The following is a 24837-nucleotide window of genomic DNA, read 5'->3' on the forward strand; positions in this document are numbered from 1 at the left end:
GGCGCGCCAGAATCGAGGCTGCCTGCCGCGATGCCTGAAGCGCTGAGCCCAAGAGCGGCGCAAAAGCGTGCACGCAGAAAACGCGGCCGAGGGGGAGTGGGCGGGGCCTCTTAAGGAGCCCGCAGACAGGCACTGCCGGAAACAGGCCGCGAAGGGGTTTCTGGGAACACGTGGGCCTGGCGCCGGCGGGGCGGGGCTGGCGGCGGGGCGGGGCTGGCGGCGGGGCGGGGCTGGCGGGGAGGCGGGGCTGGCGGCCGGCGGGGCGGGGCGAGATTAGCGTCGGCTCAGGTGTTGCTCTTCGACAGCAGGGAAATGCCAGCGCAGAGTAGGCGGAGAGTCCACACTTTGTGTAAAAGTAGGGGGATAGCGTATTCATGTTCTGAAAATAATCAACGGGAAAATACAACTTCGACTCTAGAGCCGTGTAAGTAGGAGCTGGACTGGGAACGAAAATATGCCCTCTGAACCTTCCATTAGTAGTGACGTCTTGATGTAATTCTGTCACCCATTTTTTAGTCAGATTTTTAAGCTTGTGTGGAGGCAAGTTTCCCGTCCCCTCACCTGAGGCCTTCCCTCCCCTGGGCTAGCGCTTGGAGGGTGTCTCTTTTTTTATTTTTTTGCTGGGCTGCTTTATTTTATTTTACTTTACTTTAAATTGTATTTAAGGAATACAAGTTTCATGTATTTCATTTATACAAATTTAGGAATATAGTGATACCTCCCACCCACCCCAACACCCTTCCTCCCCCCTGTCCTATGCCCATTCTTGTTATTTACAAAGATCTATTCTCAGTTAACTTTATACTCATAAGATTACCCTACACTAAGAGTTCAACAAATAGTATGAAGAAGAAAAAAAAAAAAAACTGTGCCTCAACAGTTAAGACAAGGGCTGTTCAAAGTCATGGCCTCTCAGAGTGCCAATTTCACTCCTACTGATTACCTTTTAGGTATTAACCACAGATCAAGGAAAATATATGCTGTCTTTTTGAGACTGGCTTATTGCACTAAGTGTAATGGTTTCCAGTTGCATTCATTTTGTTGTAAATGACAAGATATCTTTGTTTTCACAGGTGAGTAGTAATCCATAGTGTGTATATACACACACACACACACAATAATTTCTTTACTCAGTCTTCTGTTGATGGACATCTGGGTTGATTCTATATTTATCTATTGTGATTTGAGCTGTAGTGAACATGGGATACAGATAAATCTTCCATCTTCTGATTTCATTTTGTTTAGATGCCTGGTCATATGGTAGGGCTATATTCAGATTTCCGAGGTATCTTCATACTGTCTTCCACAGTGGCTGAACTAATTTACATTCCCACCAATAGAGGATTAGGGTACCTTATTCCCACATCCTTACCAGCATTTGTTGTTTCTTGATTTATTTTTTCAATTTTATTTTAGTATATATTTTTTATACACAGAATTAGGAACATAGTGATACTTCCTACATCCTACCCTCTCTCCCGCCCACACTCCAACCCTTTATCTTCCTCCCTCTCCCATTCTGACTCTTAATTTTTACAAAGATCTACTTTCAGTTTACTTAATGATAATAAGGTTAACCCTACACTAAGTAAAAGAGTTCAACAAATAGTATAAAGAAAAAAAAACTTCCTCAACAGAAGGAACAAGGGCTGTAAACAATCACCAAATCTCAAAATGTCCATTTCACTCCAATACATTATATTTTAGGTATTCTTTTAGTTACCTCTGATCAGGGAAAATATATGATATCTGTCTTTCTGGGACTGGCTAAGTATAATGGTTTCCATTTTGTTGCAAAGATAGGATTTCATTTTTTTCACAGCTGAGTAGTATTCTATTGTGTATGTATACCATAATTTCTTTATCCAATCTTAAGTTGATGGACATCTGGGTTGATTCCAGATCTTAGCTATTGTGAATTGAGCTGCAGTGAACATGGGGTACAGATAACCCCTTCATATGCTGATTTATTTTGGTTTGGGTAAATTCCCAGGAGTGGGATGGCTGGATCATATGGTAGATCTGTATTCAGATTTCTGAGGTATCTCCATCATTTCTTCCACAGTGGCAGGACCAGCTTGGACCAGTTTACATTCCCACCACATCCTTGCCAGCATTTGTTGTTGATTTCTTTTTTTAAGCTTTATTTATTTACTTATTTATTTGAAAGAGTTACACAGAGAAGGAGAGGCAGAGAGAGAGAAGGCTTCCATCCACTGGTAACCTCCTCAACTGACCACAATGGCCGGAGCTGCACTAGTCTGAAGCCAGGAGCCAGGAGCTTCTTCTACAGGTCTCCCACACAGGTGCAGAGACCCAAGGGGTTGGGCCCTCTTGTACTTCTTTCCCAGGCCATAGCAGAGAGCTGGATTGGAAAGTGGAGCAGCTGGGACTGGAACTGGCTCCCATATGGATACCAGCACTGCAGGCAGTGGCTTTACCCACTCCGTCAGAGCGCCGGCCCCTGTTGTTGATTTCTATATGAAAACCTTTCTAACTGGGGTGAGGTGAAACCTTGTTGTGGTTTTGATTTGCATTTCCCTGATGGCTAGTGATCCTGAGCATTTTTTCATATCTGTTGGCAATTTAAATGTCCTCTTTTGAGAAATGCCTGTTCAAGTGCTTTGCCCATTTCTTAACCAGATTGTTTGTTTTGTTGTTGGGTTTCGTGAGCTCTTTATAGATTCTGTATTTTTTTAAGATTATATTTATTTATTTGAGAGGTAGAGTTACAGACAGTGAGAGGGAAAAGAAAGAGAAAAAGGTCTTCCATCTGCTGGTTCACTCCCCAAATGGCCACAATGGCTGGAGCTCAGCCGATCCGAAGGCAGGAACCATGGAGCTGCTTCTGGGTCTCACATGTGGGTGCAGGGGCCCCAGTACTTAGGCCATCTTCCACTGCTTTACCAGGCTATTGCAGAGAGCTGGATTGGAAGAGGAACAGCCAGGACTAGAACCAGTGCTCCTATGGGATGCCAGCACTGCAGGCGGAGGAGTAACCTACTGCACCACAGCACCAGCCCTAGATTCTGGATATTAATTCTTTTTCAGTCGCATTGTTTACAAATATTTCTCCCATTCTGTCAATTGCCTCTTAACTTTGCTGAGTATTTCTTTTGCAGTGCAGAAGCTTCTCAGCTTGATCTTTCTTTATTTTTCCTTCCTTTCTTCCTTCCTTCCTTTCTTCCTCTCTTCCTTTCTTTTTTTTAAGATTTATGTGCATATGTGAAAGGCAAAGTTACAGAGAGAGGGAACGAGAGACAGATTTTCCATCTACTAATTCACTCCTCAAATGGGTGCAGTGAGGAGCTCCATCTGGGCCCCCGACGTGGGTGCAGGAGCCCAAGGACTTGAGCCATCCTCCACTGCTTTTCCCAGGCACATTAGCAGATAGATGGATTGGAAGTAGAGCAGCCAGGACTCAAACAAGTGCCCATATGGGATCCCAGCATTCCAAGTGGTGGCTTAACCTGCTACCTGCTACACCACCCCACCAACCCTTTGAAGTCAGTGCATCTTCTCTGCAGACACCAACACGTGCACGTCAGTGTGTGTCCTGCACACTCATCATCAGCACAGTGGTTACCTGCAGCTGCTTGCTCTCTGTGGCAGATGTCTCATACTCACTGTACTCCTGTGCAGTGGGACTCTGGTATACGGTGAGGTCACTGTGGTAACAGTAATGGACTTGCCCCAGGTGCTGCAACATCGGAACCTGGATGTTCCCTCTTGACCATTGTGCTGTTACCATCTATCTTCCATTTAAGGATAACAGTTGGTAGGTGCTTTCACTACCTTATCTGAAATTTTTTGAAGATTTTTCATTTATTTATTTGAGAGTTAGAGTTACAGACAGTGAGAGGGAGAGACAGAGAGAAAGGTCTTCCTTCTGCTGGTTCACTCCCCAAATGGCCGCGATGGTTGCAGCTGTGCCAGAGCTGTGCCAATCTGAAGCCAGGAGCCAGGTACCTTTCCTGGTCTCCCATGCAGGTACAGGGGCCCAAGCACTTGGCCATCCTCCACTGCTTTCCTAGGCCACAGCAGAGAGCTGGATTGGAAGAGGAGCAGCCAGGTCTAGAACCGGCGCCCATACAGGATGCCAGCGCCGCAGGTGGAGGATTAACCTACTGCGCCACAGCGCCAGCCCCTACCTTGTCTGAATTAACTTCCAGAACACTCCTATGGGACAGGCTTTTAAAAAGCTCACTTTTGGGGCTGACGCTGTGGCGCAGTGGGTTAACACCCTGGCCTGAAGCGCCAGCATCCCATATGGGCACCGGTTCAAGTCCTGGCTGCTCCACTTCCAATCCAGCTCTCTGCTGTGGCCTGGGAAAGCAGTGGAAGATGGCCCAAGTCCTTGGGTCCCTGCACTCGCGTGGAGACCTGGAAGAAGCTTCTGGCTCCTGGCTTTCGATCGGTGCAGTTCCTGCCATTGCGGCCAATTGGGGAGTAAACCATCGGATGGAGGACCTCTCTCTCTCTCTGCCTCTCATCTTTCTGTGTAACTCTGACTCTCAAGTAAAAAATAAATCTTTAAAAAAAAAAGCTCACTTTTTAAAAAAGATTTATTTATTTGAGTTACAAATAAAGACAGAGAAAGAGAGAGGTCTTCGATCCGCTGGTTCACTCCCCAAATGGCCACAATGGCTGGAGCTAAGCTAATCTGAAGCCAGAAGCCAGGAGCTTCTTCTGGGTCTCCCATGTGGGTGCAGGGACACAAGCACTTGGGCCATCCTCCACTGCTTTCCCCAGCACATTAACAGGGAGCTGGATCAGAAGTGGAGTAGGGGGCCGGCATTGTGGTATAGGGGATAAGGCTGCTGCCTGCAGTGCCAACATCCTATATAGGCACCGGTTTGAGTCCCAGCTGCTCCACTTCAAATCCAGCTCTCTGCTATAGCCTGGGAAACAGTAGAAGATGGCCCGAGTCCTTGGGCCCCTGCAACTGCATTGGAGACCCAGAGGAAGCAGGCAGAGGATTAACCTACTGCACCACGGCACCTGCCCCTCTCCTCAGTACTGTTAAAAAATAGTGGAAGTTCTGTGTCCCCAGATGGTCTCCACTGACATCACCATCCCTGGTAACTGACATTGTCAGCAACAAGAGTGAACGTCCTCAGTTTCGTGACACCATCATTACTGGGTGTTGGGGTTACTCACTAAGCCTCATGAGGGTGGCAGCCAGGGCCTCCCACTCAGACTTTGCTGTCTTTTGTGAAGGGAACATAGCTTTTTCTGGTTGGAGGACAGCCATTGTCATCATTAAAATTTTCTTTTGATTTGGATAAATCCATATCTTGATCCTTCAGCTACAGAAAACTGGCTTTTGTTAGGGGTTTTTCTTGTCTCTCCCTATTTGAGGGTTGCTGACTTCTTCAGCTACACATGTGAGACAAATGAGATAAAAAAACAAAACTGATCTGACTTAACACCTTTCAAAGTCTTCTCATAGTTGTCTTAATGCAAACATCCAGAGTTTTTAGTTGGAATTTGTGGGAGGAATAGGGAGAAGTATCTCGTTCCTGAGGCGGAATTCTGCCAGGAGGCTTGTTTTTGACAGAAATTGCCCAATATCAAGAATTCTGAAAACCTGGTTTTGCTTCAGGCTTGACCACCATTAGCATGTAAAGGAAACAATGACAAAATTGCAAGTAACAACAGAAAGTTGCTGAACATGCAAGGTGGCAACTTAGGAAGAGTTGTTGACTTTCCAGGAGTTAATCTGTCATCTACTGGCATCCCTGTCTGTGTAATGGGCAGCCTTGCTGGCTGGGCTAGGCCCTGGCACTCGTCCTCCCTCATAGTAGCACCTAGAAGATCTGATAAGTGTAACCTGGGGCACTGTGTTCAGAATGAGAATCTTTGGGGTTTTAGGTGCTGGATGCAGCACTGTCCACAGGGAAGACTACTGGGCCACTTAAGCTCCTACACAGTTACAGGGGCTGTGCCTTGGACCCTGGAGGACCCTGGCTTTTCCAGCTAAACAGCTTGATCTTGCTGATAATGAGTCTGTGGACCAGCTGGGGGTTGGCTGATCTTGGCTGAGCTGGACCATGTAGCTCTTCTGCTCTTGGTGACAGCAGGGCTAGGATGGGCTGGGTCAAGCTAGACACTGTGATGTTCTCAATGTAAGCTGCTTTTGTCAGTCAGGGTTAGTGTGTGTTTGACTGATGTAGGCTAGTCCCAGCTAGCATTTGGTTGGCCCAACTTCTCTTTCTTCTTCCTCCTGGAATAGTAGGTACACCTAGTGCATTCCCATGGAGATGGCAGAAACACAAGCAAGGTACTGGAGAGTGATTATTCAGTTTGCCAGCTGAAAGAGAGACTGGAAGAGCAAGAGAGAGTGGACTACTGCTGTACTGTGCTGGCTTCGTCTAGGATCCCCACTCTAGATGGTTCTGGGTGCTCTGCAAGATCTGTGTCTAACCTTAGAGTTAGTGAAGGCTTTGGCTGGAGGGATATGAATTGAAAAGGCACCAGTCTAGTCCCATAGACATAAGACCAGTGGTGGACCAGAGCATCAGCTGGATTTCAGCCCCCAGCATCTGCCAGGCCAGGGGCTCGGTACAGGGCATGTATAGGCCTTTGCAGCCTCCTGTCTCCACCTGGCACCACAGCCAGAGTCCTTGGACACCTGCACCTAGTGCTTGGATGCTGTAGCAAAGCCCATGGCTTGTGAGGCACAGGATGCACTTTCACATGATGGTTAAGGTGTCCAAACTGAGAAAGCCTCCTTCCATCAGCAAAGTCACAGCAAGAAAGCGACAGGCAATGACCAGCATCAACTACCTGAACCTCACTGAAAAAAGGAAACATTTTTCACCAAATGTCCAGTTTAGAGCAAACTTCCCCATGAAGATGTAGAAGAACTGTTGCAAAGCTGATACAAAGACCAGCCACGTACATAAAGATCTGGACACCTCCAGAAAAACTGGGGTGAATCACTGACTATGATCAAAGCAAGCTTATTTCCCATGAAAGCAAAGCTTGGGATAGGGGCCAGCACTGTAGCATGACGGGTTAAGCTACCACCTACGATGCAGGCATCCCATATAAATGCTGGTTCAAGTCCCAGCTGCTCCACTTCTGGTCCAGCTCCCTGCTAATACTCCTGGGAATGCAGTGGCAGATGGCCCAGGTGCTTGGGGTCCTGCCACCCACATGATAGACCCAGATGGAGTTCCAGGATCCTTGCTTTGTTTGTTTGTTTGTTTTTTGGTTTTTTTTACAGGCAGAGTGGACAGTGAGAGAGACAGAGAGAAAGGTCTTCTTTTGCCGTTGGTTCACCGTCCAATGGCTGCTGCAGGCGGCATGCTGCGGCCGGTGCACCGCGCTGATCCAATGGCAGGAGCCAGGTGCTTCTCCTGGTCTCCCATAGGGTGCAGGGCCCAAGCACTTGGGCCATCCTCCACTGCACTCCCAGGCCACAGCAGAGAGCTGGCCTGGAAAAGGGGCAACCAGAACAGAATCCGGCGCCCCGACCGGGACTAGAACCCGGTGTGCCGGCGCTGCTAGGTGGAGGATTAGCCTATTGAGCCGCGGCGCCAGCCCAGGATCCTGGCTTTGGCCTTACCCGGTGCTAGCCATTTTGGCCATCTGGTGAGTAAAGCAGCAGATAGAAGATCTCTCTCTCTTCCCCTCAACCCCTACCCTGATTCTGACTTTCAAATAATTAAATAAGGAGCTGGCACTGTGGTATGATCCAGTATTGGCCGTTCCACTTCCCATCCAGTTCTCTGCTGTGGCCTGGAAAACAGTTAAGATGGCCCAAGTCCTTGGGCCCCTGCATCCATGTGGGAGACCCAGGGGAGGCTCCTTGCTCCTGGTTTCAGATTGGCCCAGCTCTGGCTATTGCAGCCATTTGGGGAGTGGACCAGCAGCTGAAAGTCTTCCCTCTTTCGGCCCCTGCCTCTTTGTAACTCTGCCTTTCAAATAAATAAATAAATGATCCTTTAAAAAAAACTCTCTCTCTCTGAACTCTTCCTTTTAACTAAATAAATAAATCTTCTTAAAATTTTTTAAATGAACGGAAAATGCACAGGTCAGACAAGAAAATTGTTCAAGAACATAAATGTAAGTGTTGTTATGTCCTGGATGTTTTATATGGGACATTGGGAAGAGGCCCAGGAAAACACCCTGAGAGTCCCCTGGGTTACCAGACACCCCCACAGAAGGGGAGTACCCAGTCTGAGGGCCGCAGGATCCAGGGCCCAGGGCTCCACATGGACCAAATGCCCTCAGTCTGAGGTCAGGTTCACAGCAGCAGGGTCTGTCTGTCCTGACAGGCTAGGATCACCATAAAACAAGACACAGTATGTCCTGGAACTCTACACTGGCCAGCATATGAGACTTTTTCTTAGGCTACCTCTTTTTTCCCAGCCTAATAGATGCCACTGACCAGCCCAATTCTCTGCGCTGTCCTGTCAGAGGTTCTTCCCCTCTGCCCTTCCCCCCACCTCTGGAAAGTGAGACAGAACTCTATCCACTGAGGGTCTCCACAGGCCCACCCTACTCTCTACTGGCAATGAGAAATGTGCCTGCTTACAATGCTGGACGCTGTCTTCTGTCCACACAACCCATTGATATCAGTTGAGTCACCCTTCCATCCACCATGATTGAAGGGCCTCAAAAGTTCATGGAAAAAGGGCTGGCACCGCGGCTCACTAGGCTAATCCTCCGCCTAGCGGCGCCGGCACACCGGGTTCTAGTCCCGGTTGGGGCGCTGGATTCTGTCCCGGTTGCCCCTCTTCCAGGCCAGCTCTCTGCTGTGGCCAGGGAGTGCAGTGGAGGATGGCCCAGGTGCTTGGCCCCTGCACCCCATGGGAGACCAGGAAGAAGCACCTGGCTCCTGGCTCCTGCCATCGGATCAGCGCGGTGCGCCGGCCGCAGCGCGCCGGCCGCAGCAGCCATTGGAGGGTGAACCAACGGCAAAGAAAGACCTTTCTCTCTGTGTCTCTCTCTCACTGTCCACTCTGCCTGTCAAAAAATAAAAATAAATAAAAATAAAAAGTTCATGGAAAATGTGCATTGAGAAAACTATGCAAGGGTTTCAAAAACTTTTTACACCAAAATAAATATATCTTTTAATTCTACTTTTCCACAAACTTTTTGAAGCATCCATGGGTCCAGAAGATCCAAAACCACAACAGGATAAATTTTTCTCTTTCTGCTAAAATGATTCTTTTTTTTTCTTAGTTTTGTTGCTATTAGTTAAGTCTTATACAATGGATCAAAATTATAATGCATAAGATAGATTGTTTATATGTGAATCTTACAAGTTCATTGCTTCCATTTTATTTGTAGGTAGTGTAATTACAGTATTTTTGAAGTTGTTAGCAATTTCATTAAAATAATCCAGAAACACTGCAATAATTTTTTATGTTCTGAAATAATCTTTTTCTCATTTGATCCTATTGCTTTTTTTAAGTGATTACATAACAGTTCAAATAGAGCATTAGATTATCACTCTTAAGATAGTGCTTTATAAATTTATATTATAGAAAGATTAATTTCATAGTAAATTGTTCCTATGTGATTTCTACATAGTGAACATGTGATTTTTTATTGCTATTTAGCAAGTCTTACCTAATGATCTGGAAATAGTTATTTGGGGTCTTCTAAAGCAACTTCGAATTTTCTCTCATTTAGTTTTATTGCTAACATCCTTATATAATTGCTCAAACAGAAGCGCAGTAAAATTGTAACGCTTAAGGTTCTGTTTATTTACAAGTTAATTTCCTGGGGCTGACTTTGTGGTGCAGGGAGTAAAGCTGCTGCATCCTGTATAAGTGCTGGCTTAATTTCCCAGATGCCCCACTTCCAAACCAGCTCCCTGCTAATACATCTAGGAAAGCAGTATGTTTGGGCCCCTGCCAAATACTGGAGTTCCTGGCTTCTTGCTTCAGCCTGGCCCAGACCTCCTGGCTGTTGTAGCCATTTGAGGAGTAAACCAGTGAGTGGATGGAGGATCAGTCGATTTCTTTTTCTCTCTCCATTGCTCTGTATAAATACTTCTTTAAAAATATATTGATTTGGGGCCAGCAATGTGGCGTAGCGGGGAAAGCTGCCACCTGCAGTGCCGGCATCCCATATGGGTGCCAGTTCAAATCCCGGTTGCTCCACTTCCAATCCGGTTCTCTGCTTTGGCCTGGGAAAGCAGTAGAAGATGGCCCAAGTGCTTGGGCCTTGCAACCTGAGTGGGAGCCTGGAAGAAGCCCCTGGCTCCTGGCTTTAGATCAGCCCAGTTCCAACCATTATGGCCATTTGGGGAGTGAACCAGCGGATGGAAGACGTTTCTCTCTGTCTCTCCTTCTCTCTGTAACTCTACCTCTTGAATAAATATTTTTAAAAAGGTTTTATACCTAAAATAAATAGTCCTTGCCCCATAAAAAAGGTATTTTTGCCTTATTTTATATTTTTAAAGTAAATTTTTAAATGGAAACATTGATGTGATTTTACTCATCAAACAGGCATGCAAGGTTTATTAACCCAGTCCCTTATTATTGGCTTTTTTGGTTGGTTTTTGTGATGAACGCTCTTATCAGGGTTTATGATCCTTTCCTTTTGGACTTAAGATTAATTTATTGATTGATGTGAAAGGTAAGAGCTCCTCCACCTGCTGATCCATTCCCCCAAAATGCCCACAACAGACAAGACTGTTCCAGGTCAAAGCCAGGACCCCCAAACTCCATCTGTGTCTCCCATGTGGGTGGCAGGGATCCAAACCCTTGGGCCATCATCTGCCTTCCTTAGGTGCATTAGCAGGGAGCTGGTTAGGAAACACAGTATGGAGGACTCAACACTCCAATATGGAATACAAGCAAGATCCTTTTCCTTCATAGATCCTGTTTTTGTCTACTTGTGAGACAGAGAGTTCCCTCACATATGCTGATTCATTCCCCCAGATGCCTGCAATTCCTCCATCCCACCCCAGGCTTGAACTGCAACTTTGGGCCAGGAAACCAATCCCGGTCTCCCACGCAGGTGGATAGAATCGGTTCAAATGAGCCAGTCCCCCTGCCTCCCAGGGTCTCCTTTAGCAGGAAGATGTAGTCTGGAACAGAGGCCAGTACTGAAACCAGGCACTCTGAGGCGAGACGTGGGGGTCTTGTCCGCAAGACCAAGCTAACCAACCTGCCCAATAGGCCTTATTTTTAAGGTTCTAGATACTTCTCTCAGGTCACTCGAGAATTTCCTTCTCCCCTGCCTGAAAGGGGTTAGGGGCCAGAGGAAGAGGGTACCAGGATGCATGCCCTACCCCCGGAAAAGGAGGAGCTGCGCGGGCCACGGAGCAGGGGGGGGGGGGACTGGGGGTGCAGCTGGGCTGGAAGGCCCAGGGGCGTATTCTGCAGGGCCTCCGCCCACGGACCCCTCAGATACCCGGGTTGATAGAAAAAAGTCTGAGCGGGAGGCGGCGCTGTGGAGAGGCCCGGGTAAAGCCCCGACTGCAGTACTGGCATCCCATATGGGCGCTGGTTCAAGTCCCAGCTGCTCCACTTCTGATCTAGCTCTGTTACGGCCTGGGAAAGCAGAAGATGGCCCAAAAGTTTGGGCCCCTGCACCTGTGAGTGAGACCTGGAAGAAGTTCCTGGCTCCTGGCTTCAGATCAGCACAGCTCCATTTGTTGCGGCCAATTGGAGAGTGAGCCAGCGGATGGAAGACCTCTCTCTCCCTCTCTCTCTGCCTCTCCATCTCTCTGTGTGTAACTCAAATAAATAAATCTTGAAAAGAAAAGAAAAGAAAAGAAAGAAAGAAAGAAAAGAAAAGAGAAAAGAAAAGAAAAGAAAAGAAAAGGAAAGAAAAGAAAAGAAAAGAAAAGAAAAGAAAAGAAAAGAAAAGAAAAGAAAAGAAAAGAAAAGAAAAGAAAAGAAAAGAAAAGAAAGAGAAAACAGGCTGAGATGGTCAAGAAAGCAGCAACGGCGCAGGGGCCCCTTTGCGCCCAAGGCCACGCCCCCACGGGCACGCCCCCGCGCCGCGACCTTTGCCCAGCTCTCACCACGCCCCTTCCGCCTTACTTCCGCACCGAAGGCTCGGCATTTCCGGGAGCGCCGCGTGGGTCAGCCTGCGCACCTCCGGCATGGCGGACTTCTCCAGACCCGCGGCCCCCATTCTGTCTCTCAACCCGGAGAAAGACGCACAGTTTCGAAAGGAGGTGGAGCAAGTCCGCAAGCGCGTCACCCAGGTGAGCGACCTCTGCCTCCTCTGGGAGAGGAGGGATCCGAGGCGGAAAGTTCGGTGCTGTAGGCGTGGGTTCCAGGTCTTCACGTGGCGACGCGCGAGGAGGCGGAGACCGAGCCAGGGAACAGCGCTACCGGGCCGCTTAGGGACCCAGTTAGCGCCATTGCTTCCGATTTGCTGGTGCTGATGGGGGGCCCCAGGGATTTGGGGGTTCTTGGGAGACATTGCTCACCAGCTAGGTCCCCTGACGTTGAATTTGTGTTTTCTTGGGTCTTCAGCATTAAATCCAATGTGGGAAACTTAAAAGTGTTGCTTAGGGAAGGTACGGGGGCGATGACGCTGAGGGTCGGTGGGCGTCTCAAGAACTGTCGGATTAGACGCAGGTAGCCGGCGATCTGCCTGCAAGTTGAAGGGTGCCGGTGTGCAAAGTTCTCGTGTCCTTGCTTATCTACGCTGGCCCACGTGGGCTGCTTGGCCGCTGTCCTTGTGGGGAGAAGCCTACGATTAAGCGGAAACAGTATGCTCTTGGACCCAGCGCTAGGGGTTTTGCAAGTTTTGTTGCCATGCAATTGTCTTATTAAAGAGGATTTATCGGGTTTGTATGTCTTCAGAAAAAAAAGCAAGAAACCCTTACTCCTGGAGTAATCTATGTGGGCCACCTACCTCCAACACTCTATGAAACCCAGATTCAAGAGTATTTCTCCCAGTTTGGCACTGTTACAAGATTCCGACTGTCCAGAAGCAAAAGGGTAAGTCAGAATCCCCTGTTGTGTCTTCCGAACGCGTCATCCTTGACAGTTTTATGCAAAGTGCTCGCATTCTGCTCCTTAGACTTCCCTCTGGAAAGGGGGCTGGCTGAGGTTTTGAAACAAACAGCCTCTAGAGCAAAATTAGAATTTTAAATGTTTGTGTACCAGAAGTACTTGCCCCAAGTTCACAAGTTAAATTGGCAGTCCTGGCAAATGAATCATGTTCATTTACCAGGGGTAAATGAACTTCAGTTTGAGAACCAGATTCACACTTGTTTTAGCCTCTGTTAGAGACATCAGTAATAGCCAAGATTTATAGTGAAGGCAAAGGACTCTGGAGCTAGCATACTCATGCTGCAGTTTTGTAATCTGCAAAATGTGGGTAAAGTAGCATCAGCTTCCTATGAGTGTTCAGTTAGAGATTAAGCTGCTTCCTTAGGCATTTTGGAGTCTCCTAGAAGAAATTTTACTGACTACCCAGCTGTCTACCTCTCAGCTGTATCAAGTGCCAGCTTGATGATATTCTTGTTTCAGATCTTTCTTGTCTTGACCATAAGGAGAGTTTAGGCTCCTTGAAGACCTTTTTTGTTTTTCTTTTTTCTTTTTCTATTTTTAGTTGACTTTATACACATATGATTAACATAGAGTTCAACAAGTAATATGAAGAAGAGGGGGAAAAAATGTCCCATGAAGTATCACAGATCAGGGAGAACATATGGTAGTTGTCCCTTTGGGACTGGCTTATTGCACTAATTTACAAATGACCAGATTTTTTTTCTTTTTTTCATACGGACCACTGTGTAGTATTACATAGAGTACATATCCATAATTTCTTTATCCAGTCTTCAGTTGATGGGCATTGGGGTTGATTCCATGCCTTAGCTATTGTGAATTGAGCTGCAGTAAACATGGTGGTACAAATAACTCTTATTTGCTCATTTCATTTCCCTTGGGTAAATTCCCAGGAGTGGGATGGCTGGGTCATGTGGTACATCTATATTCAGATTTCTGAGGTGTTTCCAAATTGTTGTCCATAGTGGTTTTACTAGTTTACATTCCTACCAACAGTGGACTAGGACACCTTTTTTCCTATATACTCACCAGCACTTGTTGTTTGTTGATTTCTGTGTGAAAGGCATTCTAATTGGGGTGAGGTGAATCTTCATTGTGGTTTTGATTTGCATTTCCCTGACAGCTAATGATCCTGAACATTTTTTCTTGTGTCTGTTGGCCATTTGGATTTCCTCTTTTGAAAAATGTCTTTTGCCCATTTCTTAACTGGGTTGGTTGGTTTGTTGTGGTGGAGTTTTTTGATCTCTTTGTAGATTGTGGTTATTAATCCTTTTTATCAGTTGCATAGTTTGCAAATAATTTCTCCCATTCTTTCGGTTGCCTCTTCACTTCCCTGAGTGTTTCTTTGGCAATACAGAAGCTTCTCAATTTGATGTAATTTCATTTGTGAATTTTGGCTTTGATTGCCTGTGCCTCAGGGTGTCTTTTCCATGAACTCTTTGCCTGTGCCAGTGTCTTGCAGGGTTTCCCCAGTGTTCTTTAATTTGATGGTATCAGGTTGTAGATTTAGATCTTTAATCCATATTGAATGGTTTTTTGTGTAAGGTGTGAAGTAGGGGTTTTGCTTCATCCTTCTGCATGTCGAAATCCAGTTTTCCCATCACCATTTGTTGAAGAGACTGTCCTTGCTCCAGAGATTGCTTTTAGCTCCTTGGTCAAATATAAGCTGGTTGTAGATGCTTGGATTGATTTTGGTGTTTCTGTTCTGTTCATTTGTCTATCCCTTTGTTTTTGTACCAGTACCAAGCTGTTTTGATTGTAACTGCCTTGTAGTATGTCTTGAAATCTGGTATTGTGATGCCTCTGCCTTTGTTTTTGTTGTATAAGATTGCTTTAGCTATTAAAGGTCTCCTGTATTTCCAAATTAATTTCAGCATCATTTTTTCTAGGTCTGAGAAAAATGTCTTTGGTATTTTGATTGGTATCACGTTGAATCTGTAAATTGCTTTTGGAAGAATGGACATTTTGATGATATTGATTCTTCTAATACATAAACATGGAATATTTCTTCATTTTTTTGTATCTTTTTTTTTTTTTTTTTTTTTTTTTTTTTTGACAGGCAGAGTGGACAGTGAGAGAGAGAGAGACAGAGAGAAAGGTCTTCCTTTTGCCGTTGGTTCACCCTCCAATGGCCGCCGCGGCCGGCGCGCTGCGGCCGGCGCACCGCGCTGATCCGATGGCAGGAGCCAGGAGCCAGGTGCTTTTTCCTGGTCTCCCATGGGGTGCAGGGCCCAAGCACCTGGGCCATCCTCCACTGCACTCCCTGGCCACAGCAGAGGGCTGGCCTGGAAGAGGGGCAACCGGGACAGAATCCGGCGCCCCGACCGGGACTAGAACCCGGTGTGCCGGCGCCGCTAGGCAGAGGATTAGCCTAGTGAGCCGCGGCGCCGGCCATTTTTTTGTATCTTTAACGTATTGTAATTCTCATTGTAGAGATCTTTGACATCCTTGCTTACATTTATTCCAAGGTATTTGATTTTTTTGGTAGCTATTGTGAATGAGGTTGATCTTAGAAGTTCTTTCTCATCCATGGCATTGTCTGTATATACAAAAACTGCTGATTTTTGTGTATTGATGTTATATCCTGCTACTTTACCAAACTCTTCTGTGAGTTCCAATAGTCTTAGTGGAGTCTTTCGGATCCCCTATATGTAGAACCACATCATCTGCATCTGAATCCCTTTGATTTCTTTTTCTTGCCTATTGGCTCTGGCTAAAACTTCCAGGACTATCTTGACTAGCAATGGTGAGAGTGGGCATCATTGGTTCCTGATCTCAGTGGGAATGCTTCCAACTTTTCCCCATTCAATAGGACGCTGGCCATGGGTTTGTCATAAATTGCTTTGATTGTGTTAAGGAATGTTACTTCTATGCCAAGTTTGCTTGGGGTTTCATCATGAAAGAGTGCTGTATTTTATCAAATGTTTTCTCTGCATCTATTGAGATAATCATGATTTTTGTTCTGCAGTTTGTTAAGTGATGTGTCACATTGATTTGCAAATGTTGAACCATCCCTGCATATCAGGGATAAATCCCACTTGGTCTAGGTGTATGATCTTTCTGATGTGTTGTTGGATTCGAATGGCTAGAATTTTGTTGAGGATTTTTGCATCTATGTTCATCAGGGAAACTGGTCTGTAGTTCTCTCTGTATTGTGTCTTTTCCGGGTCTGTGAATTAAGGTGATGCTGGCTTCATTGAAAGAATTTGGGAGGATTCCCTCCCTTTCAGTTGTTTTAATAACTTGAGAAGAATTGGAGTTCTTTAAATGTCTGGTAAAATTCAGCAGTGAAGCCTGGACCTGGGCTTTTCTTTGTTGGGAGGGTAAGACCTTCACTCGTCACATTTCTCCGCATATCCAGGAAATTACTGTTCACAAACGAGGTGTTTTTCATTGCTACATATCTTTTTAAGTCTTTGGTACATGTTCATTTATCTATATTACTATATAGGGTTGTTTTTAAACTACGTTAACTATATGATACATCTATCATTCTGCAACTGAATTTTTTCCTTCAATAATCTGTTCTGAGTATTTTCCTTGTAACTATATATTCATTTGTTGTCACTCTATTACCTTTCTGGAATGAAGTTTATCCACCCTGCTGTGAACATTCTTTGTGTGAATGTAAGCAGATTTTTTAGAACTGTGTTTCTAACTTTGTTCCACAATAAGAAGTTCTGTAGCACAGGCCAGCACATACACATGTATGTAAACATAACAAATTTGTGTAAGACAGTGGCTAAGCCTTGTCTTTTTTCGTGCAATACAATGATTTTTTTTTGTATCTTTTTTTTTTTTTTTTTTAAGATATATTTTGAAAGTCACAGAGAGTGAAGGAGCGGCAGAGAGAGAGAGGTCTTCCGTTCACTGCTTCACTCCCCAAATGGCCACAATGGCTGGAGCCTAGCCAGTCTGAAGCCAGGAGTCAGGAGCTTCTTCAAGGTCTCCTATGCAGGTGCAGGGGCCCAAGGACATGGGTCATCTTCTGCTTTCCCAGGCCATAGCAGAAAGCTGGATAGGAAGTGGAGCAGCCAGACCCGTACCCATATGAGATGCTGGCTCTGCAGGCGGCACCTTTACCCAATATACTACAGTGCCGGCCCCTGCATCCTGTTTTCTTTTAACTACCTTTCTGACTTAGTAAATTGATTTTACTACCCACTGTTAGTCACTCTGATTTTGAAAAATACTGTTTTACAGCATAGCCTTAGAATCACTGCACATAGAATGGTCATGGTTTCTGTATCTGCCTTATTCTCAGGGTGTTTGAGTATCATTTGTCGATCACTGGAGTTCCTGTTGTAATCATTTCTTACTGTTCACGCTTTCTGCTTTTTGTGGGACATTATCTTACAATGTTTTCCATGTTAACAGTATAGTCATTGTCCTCCCTGACTTGTATTTTGAATTCAAATCTAGGGAAATAGGATATTTTAATCAATACCCCTCACCCGTTGTTAACATCCTGACTTGTGAGTTTCAACACTCTCTGAACAAACCCACATACTTTTTTATTTTACTGGACCTTTTTTTTTTTTTTAAAAGGCGTTTAGGCCTTCCTGCTCCACCTTAGTTTTGACTGTTTGCCATTTATTATATTCTAGTGTTGTTGGGAAATGGACAGGATTGTTTTGGTTTGGTTTGGTTTGGTTTGTCTTTTGGGGTGTTTTTTTGTTGTTGTTGTTTGTTTTTTTTTTTTTTTGTAATGCAGGATGTGTTTTCAAGTAGCTCTTCAGAGGTTTTATTATTCTACAGTGGTGGTATATGGAAAAGGATGTTATAGTGTCTCCCACCACACCAGCTTTGCCTTTTCTTTTGAAGTAGGGATTGTAAATGCATTTTTCAGGTGTTTCAGTTTTCACCAGTATCTTCCTGGTGCATTAGACTCAGTTGTGCAAGTATTGCTCGACAGTGACATAGCTGGTGTTGGGAATCAACCTGCTGGCTGCAGTGTCACTTGTAACTCATTCTTTATCTCCAGAATCACATTGCCAGTATTGATCCATATCCATAAATACATGTAATGCAAAGACTGCAGAATATTGTTAACATTGAGTAAATATGACAGACATCTTGTAGAGTGCTCATGGATTATTTCACATCTTCATAGCAACACTGTTAGAGTAATGGTTTTTATCATTTGTGTGTGTGTATAAGTGTTAAGATTTATTTTAATTATTAGAATTACAGAGAAGGAAGTCTTCCATCCACTGGTTCACTCCCTAAATGTTTGTAGCAGCCAGGGCTGGACCAAGCTGAAGCCAGGAGCCAGGAGTTTCTTCTGAGTCTCTTATAGGTGTGGGGCCCTGGCACTTGGGCTGTCCTTCACTGCTTCCGCAGGCTATTAGCAGGGAGCTGGATTGGAAGTGGAGCAGCTGGGACTCAAACTGGCACCCATATGGGATGCCAGCTCACTTCACCCTCTATACCATAACACCAGCCCCTGTAATTCCAGTTTTACAAAGTGTTAGAGCCAGGATCCAAACCTGAACCATAGAGTTCAAATGGGATAGATTTTTTTTTAAAAAGATCCAGTTTATGATGCGGTGTGTAGGTTAGGAACACAGGCCACTTCAGAGAATGTTGTCACTGTTCCTTAATCCCTGGCTGTGAAGGTGATAAACACAAAAATGAGCAGTGTTTGGTGATGGCTGTTTTATTTGAGGCAGAGAGACAGAGACAGAAGGAGATCTTCTACCTGCTACTTCACTCCCCAGATGCCTTCAGGCTGAAGCCTGGAGCCTAGAACTCAGTCTGGTTTTCCCCTGTGGATGGTGAGGACCCAGTTATTTGAGCCATAACTTGCTGCCTTCCAGGGTGTGTACCAGCAGGAAGCCATAATGGGAACTGGAACCAGCACTGGAACCCAGACACTCAGTATGTGATGCAGGTGTTCTAAGCAGGACCTTAACCACTACTGAGCAGGGTTTTTTATTGGCCTGGTGACATGGAGGAGTTAGTTTATTTTCACTTCTCATGCGTGAAATGGGATTGTACTACCAGCTTTTTTTGTGAAGCATCATACTGGATCCTGAGTATATAACTAAATCTGACTGCTATTGGAGTAGATAATGAGGGGCGGGTATTGTGGCACAACAGGTTAAACTTCTGCTTGGGATGCCTGCATCCCATATCAGTGCTCATTTGAGTCCCAGTTCCTACAATTCCAGCTCTGCTGAAGGTACCTGGTAAGACAATGGATGATGGCCCAAGTGCTTGGACCCCTGCCATCAGTGTAGGAGACCCAGATAGAGTTCTTAGCCTCTAATTTCTGCCTCATCCTGCCCCAGCTGTTGGGAGCATTTAGGGAGTGAACTTGATGAAAGATCGCATTCTCTTCCTAACTCTCTCTCTTTGTCACTCTGCCTTTTAAATCTTTAAAAAAAAAAAAAAGATAATGCATAAAGGAGTGTGAGGGACTACCAGATTTCCTTTATACAGTGGATGTTGCTATTAAATATTTTCCAGCCATAATGATCAGATATGTAATGTATTTGAGTATAACCCAAATCCCAGGAATAACTGGAAAGTCAGCTGCCTGTTCAGATTATCTTGGATCTTTTCTTTTCCCTTAACAGTCCCCAGGATGTATGAGTTGAGGTTGGAATTAAAGGTGTTGTAACAATTGATAAGGAGCTTATATGCACTATTTAAATTAATAGCATTTTAGGAATTTGCTGTTGTGTTAGAGTTTAATTTTACTTTTTGTGGTGGGTTTTCCATTACAGACTGGAAATAGCAGAGGCTATGCCTTTGTGGAGTTTGAGTCTGAGGATGTTGCCAAGATAGTTGCTGATACAATGAACAACTACCTTTTTGGTGAAAGGCTCTTGGTGTGTAAGTAATCTTAGCTGATCCATATTCTGATAGATTAGTTGCATCATCTTGATTGTGATGTGAGGAATAGTATTGAGGAAATTCTAAATGTAACATGAAAATCCTTTCTCTGCCACTTGCCTGACGTTTAGCTTTTTAAAAATAGGTCATTTTATGCCACCTGAAAAAGTACATAAGGAACTTTTTAAAGCATGGAATGTTCCATTTCATCAGCCATCACATCCAGCAGTGAAACGGTATAATCGGAATCGGACACTTCTACAAAAGCTACGGATGGAGGAGCGATTTAAAAAGAAAGAAAAACTACTCAGAAAGAAATTAGCTAAAAAAGGAATTGATTATGATTTTCCCTCATTGGTAAATATTCCTTTCTAAAATTTTTTGTGTGACTTTTCTTGTGGGTGGACTTTACCTCAATAGTTGTAACATGTATTACATCTGTGATTATTTACAAAGTATCTAATCAGTGTATATACTAGAATTTCACTGATTTTGGGGACATAGCATTTAGATTTTTCTAGAAGTTGTTTCAGTCATACAGAAGAAACTCTTTAAGGGGATTATCTGTTTGCATAACTTTCCTGATCTGATTTTTTGTTAAGATTAATCTATGGGGCGTACTAGGTAAAGCCACTGCCAGTGGTGCCGGCATCCCATATGGGCACTGGTTTGAGTCCTGGCTGCTCCACTTCCAATCCAGCTTCCTGCTGATGTGCTTGGGAAGACAGCAGAGGATGGCCCAAGTGCTTGGGCCCTTGTACCCACATGGGAGACCCGGAAGAAGCTCCTGGCTTCGGATAGGCCTAGCTTCGGCTGTTGTAGCCATTTGGGGAATGAACCAGTGGCTGGAACAGCCCCCTCTCCCCCTTGCCACCACCGCCACCGCCTCTGCCTCTTTGTAACTCTGCAGATCAAATACATAAATCTTAAAAAAAATTTTTTTTTTCAAGAGGCAGATTGACAGGTATATATCTTCTACCCAGTGGTTCATTTTCCAAATACCTGTAACAGCCAGAGCAGGCCAGGTCGAAACCAGTAGCCCGGAATTCTGTCCATGTCTCCACCTGGGCAGTAGGAACCCAAGTATTCTGGCCATTGTCTGCTGCCTCCCAGGCATATTAGGAAGAAGCTAGATTATAAATGCAGAGTAGCCTGAACTCAAACCAGCATTCTGCTATGTGTGTCTTAACTCACTATACCATAACACTTGCCCCTTGTGGGCAAGTTATTGAAATTGAGCCGTTCTCTAATTAAAAATCATTGTGCTCTGAGTTTACCATTTAAAGATGATATTACCAGAATTGATGTTTGGTTTAGTACACTCTGATCCTGTCAATAATTATTAGTAAGTAAGATTGTAAATTGATCTTCCTTTTTCTGGCATTCTAAAGTTTTGTTTTGTGTTCTTTCAAGCTAGAAATAGTCCTAAAGAATGTATCAGAAATAGCAAATACGTATCAGTTTTTTGGATTACATTAGCACAGGTGTTCATCCATTTCTAAGTTCTGTGCTTATGAGGAAGTAAGACTAGGAGACCTTATTGTATCTTTGCTCCCCCTGACATAGAAAGGAGACATGTTTGTCTTTTACTATAAAACAAGAATGCAGGTCATTAGAGTGTGGCCGGGATAAGTGAGGGTCTTATTTCTTTTCTTGACTAAATCTTGAAGTCTTCCTTGGATCCTGTCACATTATTTCCAAAAAGCTAGGTAGGGGACAGGTGTGTTATACCAGCAGACTGTACTGTAGCATCAGCCCCATCCACTCTGCTTCTCATCCAGCTTCCTGCTAATGTGCCTGGAAAAGCAGCAAAGATGGCCCAAGTACTTGGGCTCCCACCACCCATGTTGGGGACCCAGATGGAGTTCCTGGCTCCTGTCTGCAGCCTGGCCCAGCTCTGGCTGTTAAAGCCATTGAGGGAGTGAACCAGCAAATGGAAAATCTCTGTCTCTCCCTCCTCTGTCTTCCTCTGTCACTCTGCCTTTCAAATAAAATTAATTTTCTTTTTAAAGTAGTTGGTAAGAAATGGTACCTATTCCCAAGTTTATTAAGTCTCAAAGCCTTATCCAGAAATTAGAAGATGGAGTTATCCTCCTGTGGCCTCATTCCTGATTCTCAATTCTTTGTCCAAATGCTAAACATGGTCATTAACATACTAGAACATCATGTCATCTCCTTGCATTTGGCAGCTGGGACAGTGAAGCTTGGAAACAGACAAGCATTTTTCCCCCTGCACCCTGCTTATTATTTAGTGGAAAAGCAAACTGGCTTCATTGCCACCGTGATACACGTAGGTTGAGCTCTCACATTCTTCCTGCTTTCCTGAAGTTGGGATTGTCGTCCTCCAGCTCCAGGTCTTGGCTTCCCTCCAACCTCTGGCTTCTGCCAGTCCTTCAGTTAGACCCATCTTACAGTTCTACCACTGTATTCACTATGTTTGTGGGTTTTGCTTTTAAATTGAAATGCTCTGTCAGTTAAGGAAGATTCCCTAATAATACATGGGTTATGTATAAAAAGTAAAACGACGAGGGGCCAGCACTGTGGTATAGAGGGTTAAGCTACTGCCTGCAGTGCCGGCATCCCACATGGGCACCTATTGGAGTCCCAGCTGCTCTACTTCTGATCCACCTCCCTGCTATGGCCTGGGAAAGCAGCAGAAAATGGCCCAAGTGCTTGGGCCCCTGCATCCATCTGGGAGACCCAGAAGAAACTTGCTCCTGGCTTTGGCCTGGCCCAGTCCTGGCCACTGTGGCCGTTTCAGGATTGAACCAGTGGGCGGAAAATATTTCTCTTTCTCTGTTTATATCTCTGCCTTTCAAATAAATAAGTCTTAAAAAAAAAAAAAAAAAAAGAGATTCCTTGTTGTTAATTTCTGTGTTTATTGTAGATTTTACAGAAAGGGAAAAATGTTGGAAGCACTGATCTTCAGAAATCTACAAATGGCCAGGTAAATTTTTTAAAAATTTTTGAATTATATGGCAGATAATAGAAAAAGAATTAAAAATGTATATTCACATAGTTGGTAAATGTATAGATTGCTAAAGTCTTAAAATTTATTTGAAGGTGGTAAATGTACCTTCAAAGAAGAAGAAAACTTCTGGCATACCTAAGAAGAAGAAAAAAAAGACTTCAGGTACTGCTAACACTCCTGAGAAGACTGTGGATAGCCAGGTAAAGTTGTCTTCAATATTCTGGGCACCATGGTAAAAACTGTTTGGGGAAGAGAAGCAATTTCTGCTACTGTCCTTTTGTTAGGTTTCCAATTTAACCTTGTGATATTTTGGTAGGACTTTAGTGGTGACTTGGCAACTTTATCTGCTGTTACATCACCAAAAATAGAAGCAGGCCTAAAATAACAGGGCACAGCTTTGTGAAAATTGAGGGGAGGCCGGCGCCGTGGCTCAGTAGGCTAATTCTCTGCCTTGCGGCGCCGGCACACCGGGTTCTAGTCCCAGACGGGTCCGGATTCTGTCCCAGTTGCCCCTCTTCCAGTCCAGCTCTCTGCTATGGCCCGGGAGTGCATTGGAGGATGGCCCAAGTGCTTGGGCCCTGCACCCGCATGGGAGACCAGGAGGAAGCACCTGGCTCCTGGCTTCGGATCAGCGCGGTGCGCCGGCTGCAGCGCACCAGCTGTGGCAGCCATTGGAGGGTGAACTAAAAGGAAGACCTTTCTCTCTGTCTCTCTCTCACTGTCCACTCTGCCTGTCAAAAAAAAAGAAAGAAAGAAAATCGAGGGGATATGATTGTCTGGGGTGAAGTCATTCCTGAAGTCACTCCACATTTGTGTATTACAAATTTCCACTTGTTGGTTCCAGGGCCCCACACCAGTTTGTACACCATCATATTTGGAGAGACGAAAATCTGAAGCAGCTGAAATGAAAGATGATGAGAAAGATGATGAAATAGTTTTCAAACAGCCTGTATCTGATGTAAAAGAAGAAACACAAGAGACTCAAACAACTGCACGTTCAGGGAAGAAAAGACGAAGAAAAAGCAATCCATGATTCTGAGTGTATTTTGTATAATATATCTTCTGGAAAATGTGATGATTTTATGACTCTGAGTATTACTGTGATACTACGGAATGCAACCATTGATGGGATTTTTCAGAGAAAAACAAGCTATTTGATTGCATCACTCAGGAAACCAATCAGTGATTTTGGCTTGTCTGCCCTTGCTAAGGCACAGTGTTGCAGTGGTTGGCTTCATAGTGTCCTTGTCATAGTCTTGTTTTCTTTTTAGCTTTCATAGCTCTCCTTAGTTATTCTGCCTACATAAAAACTGGTCATCATTAAGTTTAAGTACTAGGGGGCTGGCGCTGTGGTGCAGCAGGTAATGCCTAGCCTGAAGTGCTGGCATTCCATATGGGCACCGGTTCGAGCCCCGGCTATTCCACTTCCAATCCAGTTCTCTGCTATGGCCTAGGAAAGCAGTAGAAGATGACCCAGGTCCTTGGGCCCTGCACCCACGTGGGAGACCCAGAGGAAGCTCCTGGCTTCGGATCAGCACAGCTCTGGCCACTGTGGCAATCTGGGGAGTGAACCAGCAGATGGAAGACACCTCTCTCTCTCTCTCTCTCTCTGTAACTCTCTGTAACCCTCTGTAACTTTCTTTCAAATAAGTAAATAAATATTTTTTAAAAAAAGAAAAGGTTTAAGTACTAAAGTGCAGCATTTTTGTCACCACCAAATGAAGACCACCAATCTCACTGACATAGTAGTTGTACACCTTTAACTTGTCAGGGTATTTTACACAGAAATATCTGGTCTTTGAAACTGCAAGTGCGAATATATAGAAGGCTATTCAAATGTTAGTACAGATTCATTTGTGTGTTGATACAGATTGAAATATGACTCACTTTCCAGTTATGTAGGTTTTGGTAGGTTAGCATGATTAAATACTTGTTTTAAGTCAATATCATCAGTGTGCAATTGGATTCTGAGATTGAGAGATCCATTTACAGATGGGTGTTTAAAGAGTCTTGGGGGAGGCCGGCGCT

The 24837-nt window shown here is 44.7% G+C and overlaps 1 protein-coding gene across 2 annotated transcripts; it reads left to right on the forward strand.

Annotated features, from left to right (window-relative positions):
- Nucleotides 1-235: 235 nt before the first annotated feature.
- On the forward strand, nt 236-24488 carry NIFK (nucleolar protein interacting with the FHA domain of MKI67). Of its 2 annotated transcripts, XM_008251084.5 has the most exons (8): nt 236-424; nt 11508-12181; nt 12789-12926; nt 19730-19838; nt 19984-20195; nt 22726-22785; nt 22902-23009; nt 23654-24488. In XM_008251084.5, exons 2-8 carry the CDS (start codon nt 12077-12079, stop codon nt 23840-23842), a joined length of 921 nt encoding a protein of 306 aa, XP_008249306.1. In that variant the 5' UTR covers nt 236-424; nt 11508-12076; the 3' UTR covers nt 23843-24488. The 2 variants fall into 2 exon arrangements, with proteins under 2 accessions (XP_008249306.1, XP_089185488.1); XM_089329362.1 differs by lacking the exons at nt 236-424; nt 19730-19838; nt 19984-20195 and having other exon boundaries at nt 11968-12181.
- Nucleotides 24489-24837: the final 349 nt, after the last annotated feature.

The sequence above is a fragment of the Oryctolagus cuniculus genome, chromosome 3 (assembly GCF_051225735.1).
Source record: "Oryctolagus cuniculus isolate XC-2025 breed Fujian yellow rabbit chromosome 3, ASM5122573v1, whole genome shotgun sequence".
NCBI lineage: Eukaryota > Metazoa > Chordata > Mammalia > Lagomorpha > Leporidae > Oryctolagus > Oryctolagus cuniculus.

What these genes read in the sequence shown, in the direction of transcription:
- NIFK (XM_008251084.5), top strand. Translation starts at nt 12,077, where the DNA reads ATGGCGGACTTCTCCAGACCCGCGGCCCCCATTCTGTCTCTCAACCCG. An exon ending in TCCGCAAGCGCGTCACCCAG is followed by an intron (nt 12,182 to 12,788) that starts GTGAGCGACCTC and finishes GTATGTCTTCAG; the next exon opens with AAAAAAAAGCAAGAAACCCT. An exon ending in GACTGTCCAGAAGCAAAAGG is followed by an intron (nt 12,927 to 19,729) that starts GTAAGTCAGAAT and finishes TTTCCATTACAG; the next exon opens with ACTGGAAATAGCAGAGGCTA.